At 47.3% G+C, this 18,374-nt stretch overlaps 7 protein-coding genes across 7 annotated transcripts; 5 read left to right on the plus strand and 2 right to left on the minus strand.

Moving 5' to 3' along the window:
- Window positions 1–1,330: 1,330 nt before the first annotated feature.
- N7479_006227 (Pumilio-family RNA binding repeat-containing protein) lies at window positions 1,331–4,209 on the plus strand (the record flags this gene model as incomplete). Its single annotated transcript, XM_057253922.1, has 8 exons — window positions 1,331–1,441; window positions 1,506–1,616; window positions 1,679–2,461; window positions 2,491–2,700; window positions 2,752–3,378; window positions 3,508–3,787; window positions 3,838–3,928; window positions 3,993–4,209. The coding sequence occupies 8 exons, from the start codon at window positions 1,331–1,333 to the stop codon at window positions 4,207–4,209; spliced, it is 2,430 nt and encodes an 809-aa protein (XP_057107784.1).
- A 430-nt stretch (window positions 4,210–4,639) lies between these two features.
- On the minus strand, window positions 4,640–5,224 carry N7479_006228 (DUF5572 domain-containing protein; the record flags this gene model as incomplete). Its single annotated transcript, XM_057253923.1, has 2 exons — window positions 4,640–4,991; window positions 5,043–5,224. The coding sequence occupies 2 exons, from the start codon at window positions 5,222–5,224 to the stop codon at window positions 4,640–4,642; spliced, it is 534 nt and encodes a 177-aa protein (XP_057107785.1).
- Window positions 5,225–5,546: 322 nt separating this feature from the next.
- Window positions 5,547–7,006, minus strand: N7479_006229 (TFIIH/NER complex subunit SSL1; the record flags this gene model as incomplete). Its single annotated transcript, XM_057253924.1, has 3 exons — window positions 5,547–6,342; window positions 6,400–6,735; window positions 6,795–7,006. The coding sequence occupies 3 exons, from the start codon at window positions 7,004–7,006 to the stop codon at window positions 5,547–5,549; spliced, it is 1,344 nt and encodes a 447-aa protein (XP_057107786.1).
- Window positions 7,007–7,228: 222 nt separating this feature from the next.
- Window positions 7,229–10,769, plus strand: N7479_006230 (M1 family metallopeptidase; the record flags this gene model as incomplete). Its single annotated transcript, XM_057253925.1, has 12 exons — window positions 7,229–7,482; window positions 7,603–7,772; window positions 7,839–8,216; window positions 8,281–8,486; window positions 8,550–8,667; window positions 8,738–8,854; window positions 8,914–8,939; window positions 8,998–9,208; window positions 9,260–9,330; window positions 9,396–9,838; window positions 9,895–10,107; window positions 10,175–10,769. 12 exons carry the CDS (start codon window positions 7,229–7,231, stop codon window positions 10,767–10,769), a joined length of 2,802 nt encoding a protein of 933 aa, XP_057107787.1.
- A 489-nt stretch (window positions 10,770–11,258) lies between these two features.
- N7479_006231 (Rab family GTPase YPT1) lies at window positions 11,259–12,262 on the plus strand (the record flags this gene model as incomplete). Its single annotated transcript, XM_057253926.1, has 5 exons — window positions 11,259–11,272; window positions 11,393–11,597; window positions 11,662–11,709; window positions 11,762–11,989; window positions 12,068–12,262. 5 exons carry the CDS (start codon window positions 11,259–11,261, stop codon window positions 12,260–12,262), a joined length of 690 nt encoding a protein of 229 aa, XP_057107788.1.
- Window positions 12,263–13,303: 1,041 nt separating this feature from the next.
- pmp47 (putative peroxisomal membrane protein Pmp47) lies at window positions 13,304–14,374 on the plus strand (the record flags this gene model as incomplete). Its single annotated transcript, XM_057253927.1, has 3 exons — window positions 13,304–13,419; window positions 13,476–14,200; window positions 14,259–14,374. The coding sequence occupies 3 exons, from the start codon at window positions 13,304–13,306 to the stop codon at window positions 14,372–14,374; spliced, it is 957 nt and encodes a 318-aa protein (XP_057107789.1).
- Window positions 14,375–15,385: 1,011 nt separating this feature from the next.
- N7479_006233 (WD repeat protein) lies at window positions 15,386–18,280 on the plus strand (the record flags this gene model as incomplete). Its single annotated transcript, XM_057253928.1, has 1 exon — window positions 15,386–18,280. One exon carries the CDS (start codon window positions 15,386–15,388, stop codon window positions 18,278–18,280), a length of 2,895 nt encoding a protein of 964 aa, XP_057107790.1.
- Window positions 18,281–18,374: the final 94 nt, after the last annotated feature.

Below are 18,374 nucleotides of genomic sequence, written 5' to 3' on the forward strand. Positions count from 1 at the left end.
CGAATGAGCGTCGAGTATAGAAACACACACGCTTTCGGCGAAGCCAAGCGATGGAATGATTATGTGGAAATACACCTGATGATACCTAGGCATATGTTAGACAAAGGAATTGTTGGGAAACTGTAAGTTCGGAAGCTATCCACTCCAATAATAAATTGAAATCTACCACGGATAGTAGAGATGCGATTTGATTTCCATGTACGATGTATACCGCCACTTACATTACGGGATACGATGTTGAGAAAAATGGCTGGAGAAAATACTCTTAAAAGTATGATTATGTCTATTACATAGTGAATTTTTTTTTTGTTTCTTTATGAATTATTATCATCTTTCCCGTTATTCCCCCTGGTTTTTTATTGGGGGGAGTTTCTATAATAAGAAAATGTCCCCTTGTTCCGTCTGCGTATAACTACACTACATAACTATGTAACTACTCTTATCTATTACGCGTCATCTAGATCACGTGGCATGGACCCTGATCTGCATGCAAATATCTTCCAAGGTTGGCTTTTGGGAGTTAGGGCAAAGAAAAACTGTCCATATATTGAAGTGTTTGGGTCTGATAAATGTAAATATGTTGTATATACTTCCAAGTTTATATAAATGTGTATACGCAGCCTCTATTCTTAACGACATAAGACTTTAATTAAAAAAAAAAAAAAAAAAACAAAAATCCGATCTATTTGACTCCAGATCATATTAATACGTTATATTCAAGAAACACTACAATGTCATTTCTCGGTATTATAGCTAAAAATGTGAAAATGAGTAGTTATCAAATGCAGAATACGCAGAACACAGTGAAAAGCTCATTCTATAAATGCTATGATGAGCTTCTATAATCATACCTAAGATATCTTTGGAGTACTACTAGTACATACATCCATGGACGTATGCTGTATCCTTTTTCATGGAAAGAACCAACTATGCCTAATTGGGTCGTAGGAACATGTATATCTTCAGTGGAAGGTTCTCTCTTCTGGCTCTGCTCCTTCCTCTCTTTCATTTTCGCTTTTCTTCCCCCTCTCTTCTCTTTCCATCCCACATTTCTACTTCTTCACCTATCCTCTAGTCCCAATCTCGTCTCTGCTCATCATCCACTCAACTTCCTCATCTCAAAAAGTTCCCTTATGTTTACCGTCATCTTGCAAGAATCTGCTCGGAATCCTTTTCGTTGCATGTAAACTCACTTGGTTTCCAACGAGCCTGTTTGTCCCAACCTTCACGCAACGACTTCATTACTTCTCCCCCTCCTTTATCTTTCTTTCTTCTGTCTCCATATCTGGGTTTATTTTTGTTTCACTTTAAATCTCTTCTAGTTGACAATATGTCTACCCTAAGCGGGCCTTCATCACTTGGTCGCATGGGGAATGGAGGACGTTTTGCCTCCAATGATGGCATTGATGTGCGAAATCTCTCTTTTGGACATGAATCGTCGGTATGCTGCTGAACAGCCTTGAACCAATTTTTTTTTAGCATACTAATCCCATTGGCCGCGTCAGAGCCCCCAGGACTCGATTACTCATTACGGCCCTTCCGATGCGGCTGAAACATCCCGACATGGGAAGTTGCAGGTCTCGTCTGGTGAAGGGACTGAGCACTCGTCGAGCAAGGTATGTGTTTCCTGTAGTATTGATTTTTATGAGTGTATGTCCCTCTGATCTCACAATCTCAGAAGCAGAAGCTAGATCATATCAAAGTTGAATCTTTGAACGGACAAACATCGGATCTTGACAGAATATTGGCGAAGATTTCTCCAAAAATGATCACCCTTCCACGTTCCGAAACTGATCGCTCTTCCGTTTCATCCCAAATCACTCCGGCCACAACAGTCTCAGCTTTAACCCTCACTGAAACCACTCATCCATACCCCCAGGAAGACAGAACGGTAGAGCTGCTTCGCCTTAAGCAGGAACTCCTTGCTGCAAATTCCAAGATTGCTCTACAGGAGCAAGAGCTTGCTCAAACCCGTGTGATAAAACATACCTTGGATCAAGCTCTGGGTCCATCATCAGAGGCTGAATTCGGAAGCCGCGAAATTACAGAGCAGACCATCAGTCACCTGCAGAATGCATTTGGCGCATCGAGCTCTGCATTCAGCCAGTTCCAAGATGCATGGGGTGGGCAAGACGATTCACAATCTGATGTCTCGGATCCATTGTCTACAGGAGCTTACAACAGATCTCGCGGGCTCTGGGCCCAGAATGAGCCTGCCGCTGACAGGGAATACGGAGAGAGCCTTTCAAGAGCCAGCAGCTCTACAAGCCAGGACCCAAATCGGTTCTGGGGGTCTCCAATTTTTATCCTCCGTTTGCCGGTCCACCGTCTGTACAATCACACAGAGCACACTCGGGTTCTTCAGCTAGTCCATGTGGGTTCTACTCGCGTCCCATTGGTGACCAGATGCTATACCCCCCAGGACCCATCACCGGGACTCGTCGCTCCATCACTCAAAGTAGTAGGGGTGGATCTCTATTTCCAATTCAGTCTACTTGGAGTGACTTTGCTCCTGTGTTGTCCTCCAGTGAGCAAAACCCAAAGTCACCCGCTTCGCCGAAGAGGCCTCCCAGCGCCTTTCAGCAGGTTGGGCTTTACTCTGTGCCCTCGTACCCCCCTCGACCGATTGGAAGCCCCCTTTCACCTACTGCTACCGAATTTACAAGCGCTAACACGAATGAAACCGCATGGAACAACTCGGTAAGAGACAATCATGTGCGTCATGTTTGCATTCATTCTAACTCTTGTCAGATGAGCGGAAATTCTATCCAGACATACGTGTCACCGCTTGAGCCACTCAATTACCGACGCCTGCTCGACAAGAATGTGTCATGTGATTGGAAGTACATAGTAGAAAAGATAATCTGCAACAATGACCAACAAGCTTCGATTTTCTTACAACAAAAGCTCAAGGTCGGCACAGCCGAGCAAAAATACGACATCATCGAGTCAATTGTGCATCAAGCCTACCCACTCATGGTCAACCGCTTTGGGAACTTCCTCATACAGCGCTGCTTTGAACATGGAACTCCGGAGCAAGTCATCGCCATCGCCAATTCGATCAGAGGCAACACGCTAAACCTTAGCATGGATGCGTTCGGCTGCCATGTGGTCCAAAAGGCATTTGACTGCGTTTCAGAGGAGCATAAAGCTATCATGGTACATGAACTTCTCCGCAGAATTCCCGAGACAGTGATCCATCGATATGCGTGCCACGTTTGGCAGAAACTCTTTGAACTCCGGTGGAGTGGTGATCCTCCGCAGGTGATGGCTAAAGTGAATGAGGCATTACGTGGAATGTGGCATGAGGTTGCCCTTGGAGAGACAGGAAGTCTAGTCGTCCAAAATATCTTTGAGAATTGCGTGGAGGAGGAAAAGGTAAGATTCCCCGTCAGCCCGAGCCGTTAACATATGCATCAAATCCCTTCTCTCGCTGTCCTGCTTCTCTGTTTGATCATCTATGTTGATTAAATTTATATTGACTATACCAATGCTAACATTTTGAAGCGGCCGGCAATCGAAGAAGTACTGGCGAAGATTGATGTACTCGCTCATGGTCAATTTGGAAATTGGTGCATCCAACACATTTGCGAGCACGGCGCTCCCCACGACAAGAGCCGTGCTGTTGAGCACGTCCTTCGCTGGGCGGTGGATTACAGTATGGATCAATTCGCATCTAAGATCGTGGAAAAATGTCTCAAAATTGGCGGCACGGAGTTCATGGACCATTATCTCTCTCGTGTCTGCACTGGCCGATCTGACCGACCTCGCATGCCATTGATCGATAGTATGTTGCCCGGGCTTTGACACAATGATAGGGTACTAATTTGTTTCTAGTAGCGGGTGATCAGTATGGGAACTATCTCATCCAGTGGATTCTGATGAATGCTGCGCCTCATCAACGAGAGCTCGTGGCTAGTCACATTCGGTACTACTCCTCGACAGTTCATTTCCCACTTTGAGTGGCCTAAAGTCTAACCTTATTCAATTAGGAAACATATGGTCTCCCTTCGTGGCTCCAAATTCGGCTCTCGTGTGGCTATGCTTTGCTGCAACCCATCTCATGCCACACGCCCTGGTCCTGGGGCTGGAATGCAAATCGGCCGTTTCAACAATTTCAACGAAGACAAATTTACTAGCACAAGCCAATCCAGTGGTCGTTTTGGCCGCGGACATCAATGGGGACCCAATTATGCGCCGCTTCGTTGATTTTGTCTCTTGATACTTCTTATTCACTTTTATTCGCCGCGCAAAGAGAAAACAGAAAACCCCTCCTTCCTCCTCCCAAGAACCAACAACAAAGAAGTAAAAGCATCATTTGAGCATATTACCTCCTCTGCTTCCAGGCAAAAGTTTTTTCTTGCCAGTTCTCCTAATCGTGCCTTATCAATATCTGCTGACCCAATTCCAAATTACCCAGTCATTTCTGTGTTTCAATATTGTGAGTTATCACTGCTTGCCGATTTATTCATTTGGCTTGCTATCCCCCAGGGCTATCATTTCATTCAATCGTATAGATTGAGGCCTGTGGCGTGTCACGTTAATTTTTTCTTTTAAGGAAACCATATTGTTATTATCGAAATTCTATTCCATTCAAATATTTAATCCATCCTGAACCTCATGTGGATAGAACAGAATTTCAGGGAGCAGCGCTTGCAGTCTCATCTGAATTAATCACCACTTCATTCTTTTCCCATGGCTTCCGTCGCCGTGGTTTCTCACTGGAAATATCGTGCCCACTGAGCACTGTGTCCGGGATATCCTGGATCCCAGGTATTGGTTGTCCGGTAGTGATAAGTTCCACGATATGCGCAAATGACGATGGGTAAGCAGGTTCAGGATGTGTTGAACTCTCAGGTCCAGATGAGCTTGGGTCTGATGTTTCGGAAATTTGCAAGTCTGTATTGCCTAGCGCTTGGGGCTCCGTTGCCCGCGATGCCAACCATGATTTGAAGGCAGCAAAGTCAATAGCTGGGGTAAGCTTTTCTTTTCTATACTCAGATTAGTACCTAAAATATTTTGCGCAGGTATTCCCAGCATACCGTGAGAAGAAGAAACACTTGGCCTGCAGGACAAGGTCGTCATCCCGGTTCATCTCCACCTCGGTGGCGGGGGTGTCGGGGTGACCAAGTATTATTGAAAGGCCATTTGAAAACTCAGGGTCAGATGTGAAGGAGTAAGATTGCAGCTTTTCAAAGACCCGAGCTTCTGAGGGCTGCGCCATTGTTTGATAGCGAAAAATACAAAAGGCCTGGGATGTGGATGATGCGGAGGATGGATGGCGTGGGACAATCTAATCTAAGTAGCCGAGGCTCATCATCTACCCTTGAGTTCTCCAATTATTTATTTACTCTGCACCGTTCGACCCTTTTGAGCCTTTCCTACTCTTAGAAATGGCGAAATACACATGGAAATCATGAAAGAAAAAAGAAAGAAAAAAGTACCTTGTATAGACAGACGCCTTCCATGCTACCTTTTGGCCTGTGAACGGAAAAGCCCAGGGATATCTTGCAACGCCAAACCATGCAATATTATAATTCCACATCCTAGACCATGCCATCCATCCCACCTGATGTTTGATTGGCTACCTCAGAGTGCAAGAGTGCGCTTCTACTTTGACAGCCGGGGCAATTGTGAACGACCTCATGTGCAAAGAGGTCGCAGTCGATACAGAAGTGATTACGGCACGCAGTACACTCGTAGCGACTGCTTACACTCATTCCCTTGGTCTGGTTCTCTGCTATTTGCCAGTGGTCTTCCAAAGGCACGGATGGAAAAGAAAGACCGCAGGCAAAGCAAGCGGAGCTTCGCGAGGCTCGACGCCACGGCACTTCGACCCAGTTGATCAAGGGAAATAGATGATGATACGATCGTGCCAGATGAGTTGAAAGGATCAACGTGAGCCCACAAGATGGGCATTCCGCAGGAAGACTACACACTTTGCTGTTGCATCGTGAGCAAAGATAGCCTCCTCGTGAGGGCTTTGAATGGCATGCGCAGAGCGAGGGGCTTGACTCCACTGTACGAGAAGGGAATCCCATCATCAGCAATGAGCTTGCAGATTCTTTCTGTGAGTAGGCAGCAGGGGGTGTAGTCACGTCCATCATCAGCTCCCGAAAGTGCTGCTCATTCAATGCTACTCCATAGGCTGTTTCATCACCACCATTGGTTTTTGTACAAAGTTCCCGGCAAATTGCAACCTGGGCCGCGAGACCCACAATACCGACCCGAATTTTGTCGCTAATCAGGGTGTCTATCGTTTGGTGGATGTCTCCAGGATCGGAGGAAAGGAGGGAACCATATATAAATAGCACTTCTCGAGTGCCATGGCTAGGTGTATGGCTGAATTCACCGGTTAGTTCCGTTCCCAGGCTACATGGAGCTGGTGTAAAAACATACAAAAGAGCACCACGTGCCATCTCTAATCCATTTTGAAGACTGGGCAAACCTTTCGGATCTTGTGGTTTGAGAGCTTGTATGGCTGTGAGATGTTCTGTTGGATTGCCACTCAAATCACTGACTCGGAGCGCGAGACCATCCCTAAGGCCAAGGACACCAAGCTGGGAGATGGGATTTTGTTCAAAAAATTCTCTAACGAATTCCTGGGCATATCGGAGAGTCAACAAATATCTTGTGGGTCGCAAGTCCTTCTCAGACATGGATTGCGAAAGATCCAGAATTAGGATAAGATGTCGAATGATACCGCGTTGTAGTGGTGTCGTATCTTTTAAAAGCCTGGACGACCGATGCACTTCAGCAAGAATGTATGGACGCTGTAAAGAGAAGGGGCTAACCTTTTTCGTTTTCCAGCCTCTAGCAGACTTTCGACGGTCGAGTTGATGGTACCATCTGCACCCTCCACAAGTGTCTCCCAGGTTCTGGATAGCTCCCATTCTGCGCCTCCGCGCTGCTTTCTTTTGGCTCGCGGTTTATCGCCCCGAGTCACCTGTAAATCATCTTCATCTTCTGTTACCTCCCCCACATATTCTTCATCGGAGTCGGCCATCTTTGTAGGCAAGAATGGAGAGAGAAAGATGGAGAGAGAGAAAGAGGCTCCAAACGGAAGACTAAAGATGGTCCAAGCTTCCGACGGAGCTCCGTTGGAGAATATCCTCCTTTTCTCCTTTGTCACCCAGTCACAAGTTGAAATCTCTTTCAAACTACATAATTAATAATCCTCGAAATATTTCCGACGATAGCCGTAGACGGTTCAGCTAGAATCCCCCCGATGTGGGGAAGAAGATCCATTCGAGCTGGCGTAGCAGTTGAAGTCCTCTGTCCAGTCACTGTCCGCCCTACCCCTCCTCTTTCTCGCACGCTACACAAATTTTCTCGTTCATATTTCCCTCGACTGCGAACTCGACTGCGACCTCGACTGCCTACACCCGCTGCTACAATAGACCTAAATTTCCCTCTCATCAGGCATTGTTCCGCCGAAGTCCGCATGATGGCGTCTCAAGAACGAGAAACACTTCCTGACGTGTGAGTGATGAGTGATGTCCCGCTTAGGTTATTGTTTTTTTTTTCTCCTACTTCCTTTTCATTTCCACATTCGAGCCCCTTTCTTTCTGGTTTGCAACTTCGAAGTTGACATGATAATAGAGCTAAGCCTATCAACTACCATGTCTCGCTTTTCGACTTGCAGTTCGGTGGTTCATGGGAATACAAGGGCGCTTTAAAGATCGATCTCAAGGTCACCCGTGCTACTAGCGAGATTGTGCTGAACTCAAAGGAGATTGAAGTACAAAATGCCGAGATATTGGGGAAAGATGGTACGTGTGAGAGCATATCATTGGTGTGATATAGAGAAAAGACTAATGTCGATCTTCTTGTCATAGGGAGCCAATTGGCCAAAGCATCCGGAATCATCTACGACAAGCAATCGGAGCGAGTCTCCCTTGCTTTTTCGCAAGAGATTGCGCCGGCAGATGTCGTGCTTTCCATCAACTTTACAGGCACCATGAACAACGCCATGGCCGGCTTCTACCGCTCGAAGTATAAGCCTGTCGGGGAGCCGTCTCCCGACACCCCTAAGGAAGATGACTTTTATTACATGCTAAGCACTCAATTTGAGTCATGCGACGCACGAAGGGCTTTCCCCTGTTTCGATGAGCCCAACTTGAAATCCACCTTCGATTTCGAGATTGAAGTTCCCAAAGGACAAACTGCACTGAGCAACATGCCTGTACAATCAGAAAGAGATGGAACCAAGCCCGGTTTGAAGTTTGTCGCGTTTGAGAAGACACCAGTCATGAGCACCTACCCTTTTGGCCTGGGCAGTTGGCGACTTCGAATATGTTGAGGCTATGACCGAGCGCAAATACCAGGGCAAGAGTATTCCCGTTCGAGTTTACACCACGCGGGGCCTTCAAGATCAGGCTCGTTTTGCACTAGAATGTGCTCACCGCACGGTCGACTATTTCTCGGAAGTCTTCGAAATTGAATACCCCCTTCCCAAAGCTGATCTTCTGGCTGTTCACGAATTTGTGGGTAACGACTTGTTCCCTATGAGTTCGAACTTTTTATTTAAGCTAATTGCGGGTATCTAGGCCATGGGTGCCATGGAGAACTGGGGTCTTGTGACCTATCGAACGACCGCTGTTCTCTTCGATGAAGGAAAGTCGGATAATCGGTACAAGAACCGCATTGCTTATGTTGTGGCTCACGGTCAGTCCCCACATTCGATCTCTGGGTATCTAAGTGTCAAGATGGTTTTGGTATCTGACTCACTTTATAGAGCTGGCCCACCAGTGGTTTGGCAACCTCGTCACCATGGACTGGTGGAATGAGCTGTGGTTGAATGAAGGATTCGCAACGTGGGTCGGTTGGCTTGCCGTTGATCATTTCTATCCTGGTGAGCTTCGTACTCTTCTGAGCGACGAGCCTCTGACACAGTATCTAATATGCAAGCAGAATGGAACGTCTGGTCCCAGTTTGTCGTATGGAATTCCCGAGGTAATATGCATCATGTGAAGACCAATATTGACGTTCTCTCAGGCTGAAGGTGTGCAACAAGCATTCCACCTCGACTCGCTCCGCGCTTCCCACCCTATTGAAGTTCCTGTTCGAAACGCCCTCGAAGTCGACCAAATTTTCGACCATATCAGCTACCTGAAAGGAAGCTCTGTCATTCGCATGCTGAGTATCCACCTTGGTAGAGAGACTTTCTTGCGTGGGGTTGCGAACTATCTCAAATCTCATGCATATGGTAGGGCGTCGAACAAGAAATTTTTGAGGAACGTCTACTGAGTGGCTATAGGAAATGCAACGACAAATGACTTGTGGTCCGCCTTGAGCAAAGCCTCCGGCCAGGATGTGCATTCTTTCATGGTAAGTAAATACCTAACCCTTGGCTCTTTGCCTGGTTAATTTGAGATGTAACTGACCTGTCCTAGGATCCCTGGATTCGCAAGATCGGTTTCCCGGTTGTTACCGTGACAGAGGAACCGGGCCAGATCACCGTTAGCCAGAATCGATTCTTGTCTACCGGCGACGCGAAGCCGGAGGAAGATGAGACGAAATGGTGGATTCCACTCGACATCAAATCCGGACCGAAACTGGCCACTGTTGACACCCGTGCTCTCACCGCGAAATCCGACACTGTTGGAGGAATTGGAAAGGACACTTTTTACAAGATCAACAAGGATCTCTCTGGGTTCTATCGAACCAACTATTCTCCCATGCATCTGGCAAAGTTGGGTCAGTCGCTTGATCTCTTGAGCGTCGAAGACAAGATCGGTCTGCTGGGTGATGCAGCGGCCCTTGCAGTCTCCGGCGAGGGCACTACACCCGCGTTGTTGACTCTTTTGGAAGGATTCAAGGAGGAACAAAATTATCTGTGAGGAACATCTCCTTATGGTCCTTTGCTGTCGTTTCTGACATCTCATCTCGCAGTGTTTGGTCCCAAGTCTCTGCGTCTCTGGCGAATATCCGGTCGGTTTTCTCACAAAACGAAAAAGTAGCCGAGGGATTGAAGCGGTTTACGCTTAAACTGGCGTCTCCGGCCGCAGAACGGATTGGCTGGGAGTTCAAGCCCGATGAGGACTACCTAATTGTTCAACTTCGGAAGCTGCTCATTGCAATGTCCTGTAATTCCGGTCATGAAGGGTGAGCTCTTTTTCCTTCTCTCCGAATGTTGTTTAGCAGTCTCTAATATGGTTTCAATATTTCATAGATTTGTCTCAGAGGCCAAGCGCCGTTTTGATCTCTGGGCGACCGGAAAAGATACCGGCGCCATTCATACTAATCTGCGGTCAGTGATTTTCAGTGTCAATGTGTCGGAGGGCGGCAGTAAGGAATACGATGCTGTTAAGGAAGAGTATATCCGAACCGACTCTGTGGATGGCAAAGAGATTTGCCTGTCTGCACTTGGACGCACGAAGGATGCTGCTCTAGTGAAGGACTACTTGAACTTCGTGTTTTCAGATAAGGTGGCTGTCCAGGACATCCACAGCGGTGCCGTATCTCTGGCCGCCAACTCGAAGGTTCGACATTTGCTGTGGCAGTACATCAAGGACAACTGGACGGCTGTCGAAACGAGGTTATCATTTAACAACGTTGTGTTTGAGCGCTTTGTCCGTATGGGTCTATCAAAGTTTGCCGATCACCAGATAAGTGATGACATCGCGGCTTTCTTCAAGGACAAGGAAACGGGGGCCTATGACCGTGCACTTGTGATTGTCTCGGACAACATTCGAACCAATGCATCATATAAGGAGCGTGAGGAGGCATTGGTTCTCGAATGGCTGCAGGCACACGGTTACGCGTAAATGCTTTACATTATGATTTTCAACAATATCTTTGTTTTGTTCAACTAAAAATTCATTTGATTTTGATACAATGTAAAAGGGAAGTTCTGAATTTCTTCGGATCATTGGTCCTATGCGCAACGTACCCACGAGGCTGAGTTTATGCACGGGATAACATCAGTTGAGGGAGCAGGTGATCCCGGATATGAGACGTAAAATCAAGCATATTATGCTCTTGATATAGACTTGTGTAAAAAGGGAACTAAAATCAAGAAGATATAGAAATCCGAGTGGTTGCGACGTGAAACAAAGCTGCGCATCAGGTGCGTCTGCCTCCCTGCACCTCCTATCATTTCAGGCGACTGTTCCATCATTGTCCCCTCCCCCGACTTCCTAGGAACTTCGACTCCCATCAACTAGTTTTTTTTTTCTTTCTTTATAATCCTCTAGGTCTTTGTGTGCTCTATCCCTTTTTCATTTCACCTCCTTATTCGCTTCCCAAGTCTCATCATGAATCCTGAGTGGTAAGCCTTCCCCCATTTCCCATCCCCCCAGATTCTCTTCTAACTATGCTCCCCGTTTTGGTCGACTATACGAGTCTGCTTTCGTATTGAATTTGACTGATGTGATATCTATTTCTAGAGTATCCTCGCGTCGCTGATTTGGCCGCCAACTGACCCAACTCCCCAAACTTACCGATCTCCGTTGCCTAACCATCGAGATAGATACGATTACCTTTTCAAGCTGCTCCTCATCGGTGACTCCGGTGTTGGAAAGTCCTGCTTGCTGCTCCGTTTTGCTGATGATACCTACACTGAAAGCTACATTTCGACAATCGGCGTCGACTTCGTACGTCTCGAAATCTGCAGCGTATTTGGCCGCAAGAGAGTACGGTGCTGATGGCTCATTATAGAAAATCCGCACAATCGAACTCGATGGCAAGACCGTGAAGCTTCAGATCGTATGCTATATTGAACACCAGACTTAAAAGACAAAGCTAATAATATATACAGTGGGACACCGCCGGCCAGGAGCGATTCCGTACTATCACATCTTCTTACTACCGGGGTGCTCATGGAATTTGCGTTGTTTATGATGTCACCGACATGGATTCCTTCAACAACGTGAAGCAGTGGCTTCAGGAGATTGACCGGTACGCCACCGAGGGTGTTAACAAGCTGCTCGTTGGAAACAAGAGCGATATGGAGGACAAGAAGGTCGTGGAATACACCGTTGCCAAGGTATGTTAAACACAGACTCAGGGCCGTTAGGACACTGGAACAGAAACCAGACTATTAACATGTATTGAATTTTTACAGGAGTTCGCCGATAGCCTCGGAATTCCCTTCCTCGAGACTTCGGCCAAGAATGCGTCAAATGTTGAACAGGCATTCTTGACAATGGCACGGCAGATCAAGGAACGTATGGGAACCGCCACTGTTAACAACAAGCCGACTGTGCAGGTTGGCCAGGGCCAGGGTGTCCAGTCTGGATCGGCAGGTGGCTGCTGCTAAACGGCACGATGTTCTCTTTGTGTGTTGCGGTGCTTCACTTTGGCGCAATGTTACATCATGAATCGAGGGGGTTTCAAGCGGCGTGATATCTAAACGGCAGAAGGAAGGCTTGTCAGGCCTTTGGAAAACCGACATGGTCCTGACAGGCAAGGGGAAGCTTCTCTGCGGAGCTGGCAATCGTTATGATGATGCCGTTGGGAGAGGGGCCTCCTTTCTTGCCTTGGATTCGCTTCAGACGACCTGCGTTCTATTCTCGTTTCTGCGTTTGCTTATGCGATTACCGCCGGTTTCTGCGTTCTCATGATTTCCTGGCCACGTCTCTGCTCTATTACCTTGGCCCATCATTATCTCTGTGTCTTCCCCCGTCTTCCCCTCTCCCCTTATTCACCTTTCTATTTTCTATTTTCGCTTTTTTTTTCTGTAGGTTGGATTTCTCTCTTGTGAATGGACTAATAGCGAGAACCTTGCGACTTCTCGAGGCATACTGCCTCACATGGGGCTACTTTCTTTTTTTTCCTTTCTCTTTCGTTGGTAAACCAGTGTTGTACTGTGTAGATTTCTGAGTTAAATATAGACGTATATTTAGATGTGCTGTCAGGGCATCGAGGATATATATAATCACATGCAAATCACAGACGCCGGCCCTAAAACAGTAGCATATATCCATATAATAACCTAAGAAGATACCTAGGCAGTTCGGAGATATTACTTAAATTGATATTCTTAAATTCCGGTTCATTCGAATGTGACACGTTTAAGTTGGTTAGCATGCAGGTACCGAGGACATTAAGAAATTAAATCAAACCAAACTACATAATCTTTTGTACAAGGTGAATTGCGGGCGTTTCGGAATGCAGTGGAGTTGGGAGCCGAGGCACACAGCTTCGGCAAAACGTCATGAACATCCCATCCCCTTTCAAAGCCGACAACTTATTTAGATGATCTCAAGTTTTGAACATTCTTAACTTGGCACATTTCATATTATTCCCACGCTTTACACATTACACCTGAACACAGTTCAATAACCCAGCTCTTCCCATCATGTCTCAATCTGGAGCCGAGCAGAGAAAGGCAGCATCTGCTGCTGTTCAGCAGAGTGATAACATCGCACACGCGCTGGCGGGTGCGGGAGGGGGTGTTCTGTCGATGGTCTTGACGTATGCTTCCCCCCGCGTTTTCCCCATAGCTGCTGTTAACCCCATACCCACTCCAGATACCCTCTGATCACCCTGTCGACAAGAGCCCAAGTCGAGTCGAAGCGTGCGCATTCAACCACCCTTGATGCTATACGCCGCATTGTACAGAGAGAAGGTATCTCGGGACTTTACTCTGGCCTAGAATCAGCCTTGTTTGGAATCAGCGTCACCAATTTTGTGTATTACTATTGGTATGAATTCACGCGTTCCGCCTTTGAGAAGGCCGCTATCCAGGGAGGCCGAGCCTCGAAAAAGCTCACAACGGTGGAGTCTATGATTGCGGGCGCCATTGCAGGGAGTGCCACAGTGCTGATCACCAACCCAATCTGGGTCATCAACACTCGTATGACTGCCCGAAAGTCTGAAGCGGAGGAGGCATTGCCTGGTGCCAAGAAAACAAAGGCATCCACCATCAGCACCCTAATGGACCTGCTTCGGCAGGAGGGCCCCAAGGCCCTATTTGCCGGCGTCCTCCCGGCGCTGGTACTGGTGATCAACCCAATTCTGCAATATACTATTTTCGAGCAATTGAAAAACATGGTGGAACGTCGTCGGCGCATGACGCCGAAGGATGCGTTCTACTTGGGCGCACTAGGCAAAATTTTGGCTACCAGCCTCACCTACCCATATATCACTATCAAGAGCCGAGCGCATGTTGCAAGCAGGGATGGCCCCAAGGAGAGCTTGAACGGAAGTCTGAAGAGGATCATTCAAGAAGAGGGCTGGAAGGGACTGTACAAAGGTAAGCATTTTTTTGGAAGTCATACCCAGTGGCTGTTCACTGACATATTTTCAATAAGGCATTGGGCCTAAGGTTACCCAGAGCGCCATAACTGCTGCATTCCTTTTTGCGTTCAAGGATGTGCTGTATGATATGACGGTGTCTGCCCGTAGAAAGGGCCGCATCGCTAAATAGACAGGAAATGTTTCCCACTCTACCAGATCTATGTGACAAATTATATGGCCACAATTTCTGGGACGACAAGATCCGGGCCTTCAATGTCTATTATGTATACTTGTTCGAATGCGAGTGTGCGTATGGGCGTGTTGACTTCGCTTCACTTTCTCACTATAAAAAGTGACTTCGTGAAAAGTGCTCGGGAGCTCTTTTAAAGTGATACCCAGGTACTTCGCAAATGTTTAGTTTAATTATTTCTTGAAATTACTTCAACATCTTCATACATAATTAAGTCTACATTCATCAAGGAAAGCAATATAAAATCCATACTTCAGACCTGACCGCCTTACTTACCGCCGACCACTACTCTTACCCGCGTTATCGCGTCCCTGACGCGATTCTGCTCCATTTCTCCACACTTTCTCCTGTATCTTCTGTAGCCTAGGCAATTTTCAGTCCTGGAATTGATCCCACTCTCCCATACTCTTCTTGAGCTTCTACGCTTATTTCTTTCAGGTATGCTTCTCTCGATCCATCTAGGTGGCAAAACTCCTAATGCATGATAGATTCGAGCTTGCCTCTCCATCGTCACATCGCCTTTGTGACCCTCATACTCCTAGCTTGGAAGATCTGTGCTCGTTACAGATATTGTCCATCCTACCAACTCAGGCCCAATCTCTCGAACAACTGTATTGCCTAGGATTCAGTTCCAACAGATCTGTCAAGGCTATACCAGAACAATTCCTTTCATAGCAAAGCTATCCAAAAGAAGTAGGCTGGGTTCTGCCGAAGAAAGCAGCAGAATCATACTTAAAGGATTGACGGGTTGGAAAGCAATAACAGAAACTCCAGGCTTGGTGTGAACAAAGTGAGAGTGGGGCCGATGTTATGTCTTTCTCACTTTGCAATCGTCCGACACCAGACGTGAGCGAGCCCAAATTTATACCAATTGAGTCAAACATGTGAGAGGGCTCTTTTTCATTTCAGCATTCATACCTGACTTTTTTTTTCTTTCTTTTAGCTCGGAAAATGTCTCACGGATTTTCCAGTATTAACGGCCAAGGCATAGTCCCTGCATTCCCTGGTCTGTCAGCCCGAAGCATCCCAGAAAACCCGGATATTCAACGTGAGACTCTGCGTTTGCTAGTGCAGTATTCTGGAGGCTCTTCCCTGCCAGAGAAACCGTCAACTCCGGCCACATCTGGCTATGCGGCCCGAGATGCCTGGCAGACTCCGCGTACTGAAGTCCAGCAAACATCACCTCGACTCATGCGTTCATCAAGTGGTAGCCATGTCACTCGAGCTTCTCCTTCCCGGTCCGTCGCTCCTTCCTCTGGCAGTCCAATCCGAATTTCTCCTCGCGCTTCTTCGCGCTCTTCCTCCCGTGCTCCTTCCCGACTTCCATCTCCTCCGTCCGTTTCTGTCTCTTTCTCACATGGCATCTCTCCCAGTCATCGCGAGCGTCAACGGACTCTTAGGGAGAGTGTGGCAATCTCAATTGCCAGCAGAAACGATGAGATAGTTTCTCCTATATCAAAAAAAGATTTCTCCTACCCGCCGGATACTATGTCATCTGTCCCCAGATCTCCTCAATCCTCGCGCTCAATTTCGCCGACTGCCGAGCAAAGTTACATTCGTCGCTCTAGTCGAAATAGAGTCAAACCAACCAACTATTATGCCAATCCTTGGGTTAATGTTCGCCTTGATTCCGAAGAGCCAGGCACAAATGTCGAAGTTATTCCAGTTCCAACGGTGTCTTCCCCGCAGGAGCCGTATCGCGTTTTGCCCCGCCGTGCGAATGTCCAAAAGCTGTTGTACAGCCGTGAGTTTGGCGGCGGAAATCATCGGCCCATTGTCACTGATGTGGTATCTGATCTGAGACCATGGAAATCATGGCAAGGCGCTTCGGGTGATCTTCTTGTTCTCGCTTGGTCGCCTGATGGCACTCAGTTTGCGGCAGGCGCCGCAGCTAAATCAGACGAACATAATATGCAGTACAACAAAGCCAACAATCTTCTTTTAGGCGATCTTCAGAGCAACCTTCTAAAGGAAATTCCGGATCATTGGATTCCACGACCGACATCGTCAACAGTGGATGACCCACGACTTTTCATGAGCGTCAATAATATGCAGTGGATTGGCAACCGACTCTACACTGCTAGTTTCGATAAAACTGTTAAGATCTGGGACGTCGAATCAATTCGCAGCGTGTCCTGTACGCATACCTTGCAACACGAATCCCGAGTGGCAGTGATGTCCGTCTCGAAATTCTATCCAAATATGTTGGCTACAGGGACAGAATCAATTCTGGTCTGGGATACACAAGATCCAGAAAACTTGACATCGACCCTTCTCCCCATCGACCGCGATGCTCGATATAAGCCTAACTTCGAGTTTTCATCAACAGCCCTGGCCTGGGGGCATACTCCATCGACTAAGAAATTCTTGGCCGGAGGCCTCGCCGAACCAGGGGAGGACCCGATATACAAAGGTCATTTAGGTTTGTGGCAAGCCCGCGAATCTGCATTTGAGACCATCAGAATTGCTTCAAACTCACAAAATGTCTTCGACATTAAGTGGCATTCTTCATTGCCCAGATTTGCCACGGCTAGTCCTGAAGACCCTCACAACGCACGGATCAAAGGTATTGGCATTGCCACGAAATCAATTGTGAGGGTATTTAGCCTCGAGTGTGACCTCCAAAGGCGTGTGCCATCTGTTATGGAATTCTCGTGTCCGGCTTTGGATGTCAATGAGGTTAGTTTTTGTCCAGTGGGCTCTAGCGGCACATATGTTACTGCTAGTTGCACAGATGGTAAAACCTATGTTTGGGACGATCGGAAGGGTGATAGAATACTCCATCAACTTTGCCATAGGGCCCCCCTCAACCCAATTGATCACCAGCGAAGCCGGGAAACAGCAGATGTGGGTGTCAGGGTAGCTCTTTGGGGTTCCTCCATGGACCAATTCTATACCGGTGCGTCTGATGGTGTCCTCAAGCGATGGGATATTCGCCGGTCACCCGAAGATGTCCTTATTGAGAATGTCGCATCTTTCAATGAGGAAATCATGTGCGCAGCCTTCACCGACGATCAGTCTCATCTCTTGGTCGGGGGTTCTGGGGGAGGTGTGCATGTGCTGTCATCGGGGCCTTGCTCGGACCCTAACATAACAACTTTCCAGTTCGAACATGCCCCAGAACCCGAAAAGCCTAGTGATAGTGGTGTTGTTGCTGGAAACCAGCTTGTCTCATCTGGTCAGGTCGTCAAACACGAGATATTTGGTATGGGGCAAGGGCCCTCTTACACGGGCCCTTTCGCTTCGTGGGCCCGAAACGTCAAACAAGACATTTCTTTGGACCGAATTGGGCAACTCCCTTTGCTCAAAAAATATCAATGTCAACAATTAGACGGACCGCCGCCAGAAGATCGGCCTGAGCTCGATTTGAATCAGCGACGGGAGGTCGAAAGGCAAAGACAACTTGCGGCAATACGAAATCGAGGATTCCATAAGAGAAAACGCCAGGAGCATGATGACCCTTCTACGTTCATCTTCCAGCACCCTGTATCTTCCCTTGGCTCTTCCCGCCCCGAGAAGAAAAGGAAGAAAAAAGCCGAGAAAATAGAAGTGAAAAGGGAGGCAAATCAGGAGGATAATCAAGCTGAGAGAAAAGACCGTGGAGATAATGGAGAAGAGAAGGCCAAAAAGAAATCTCGGAACAAAAAGAAGGCCCGCAAGGTCCCGCGCCAGATAATCACCAACACAGAAGATGTTGACCTCACCCTCCTCGACTCTGATACGGAGATGGAGACGTCAACCCGACATCGGTTTGACCTTGAAGAACTACTTGAGGTTCTCGAAGAAGATAACTGGTTCCCTGCCAGTGGAGAAATCGATCCTAATATCCAAAAGGAGATCGTCTAATGTGACACCTTTCTCGATGTACTATTAATGTGTTTTTCATAGCATTGGAGCGCGTAGTTTTGATTTGGGGAGAGGAGTTTTTTTTTTTAAAAAA

The sequence above is a fragment of the Penicillium vulpinum genome (genome assembly GCF_028829585.1).
Source record: "Penicillium vulpinum strain IBT 29486 chromosome Unknown utg000003l_segment0_segment0, whole genome shotgun sequence".
In the NCBI taxonomy this organism is placed as follows: domain Eukaryota; kingdom Fungi; phylum Ascomycota; class Eurotiomycetes; order Eurotiales; family Aspergillaceae; genus Penicillium; species Penicillium vulpinum.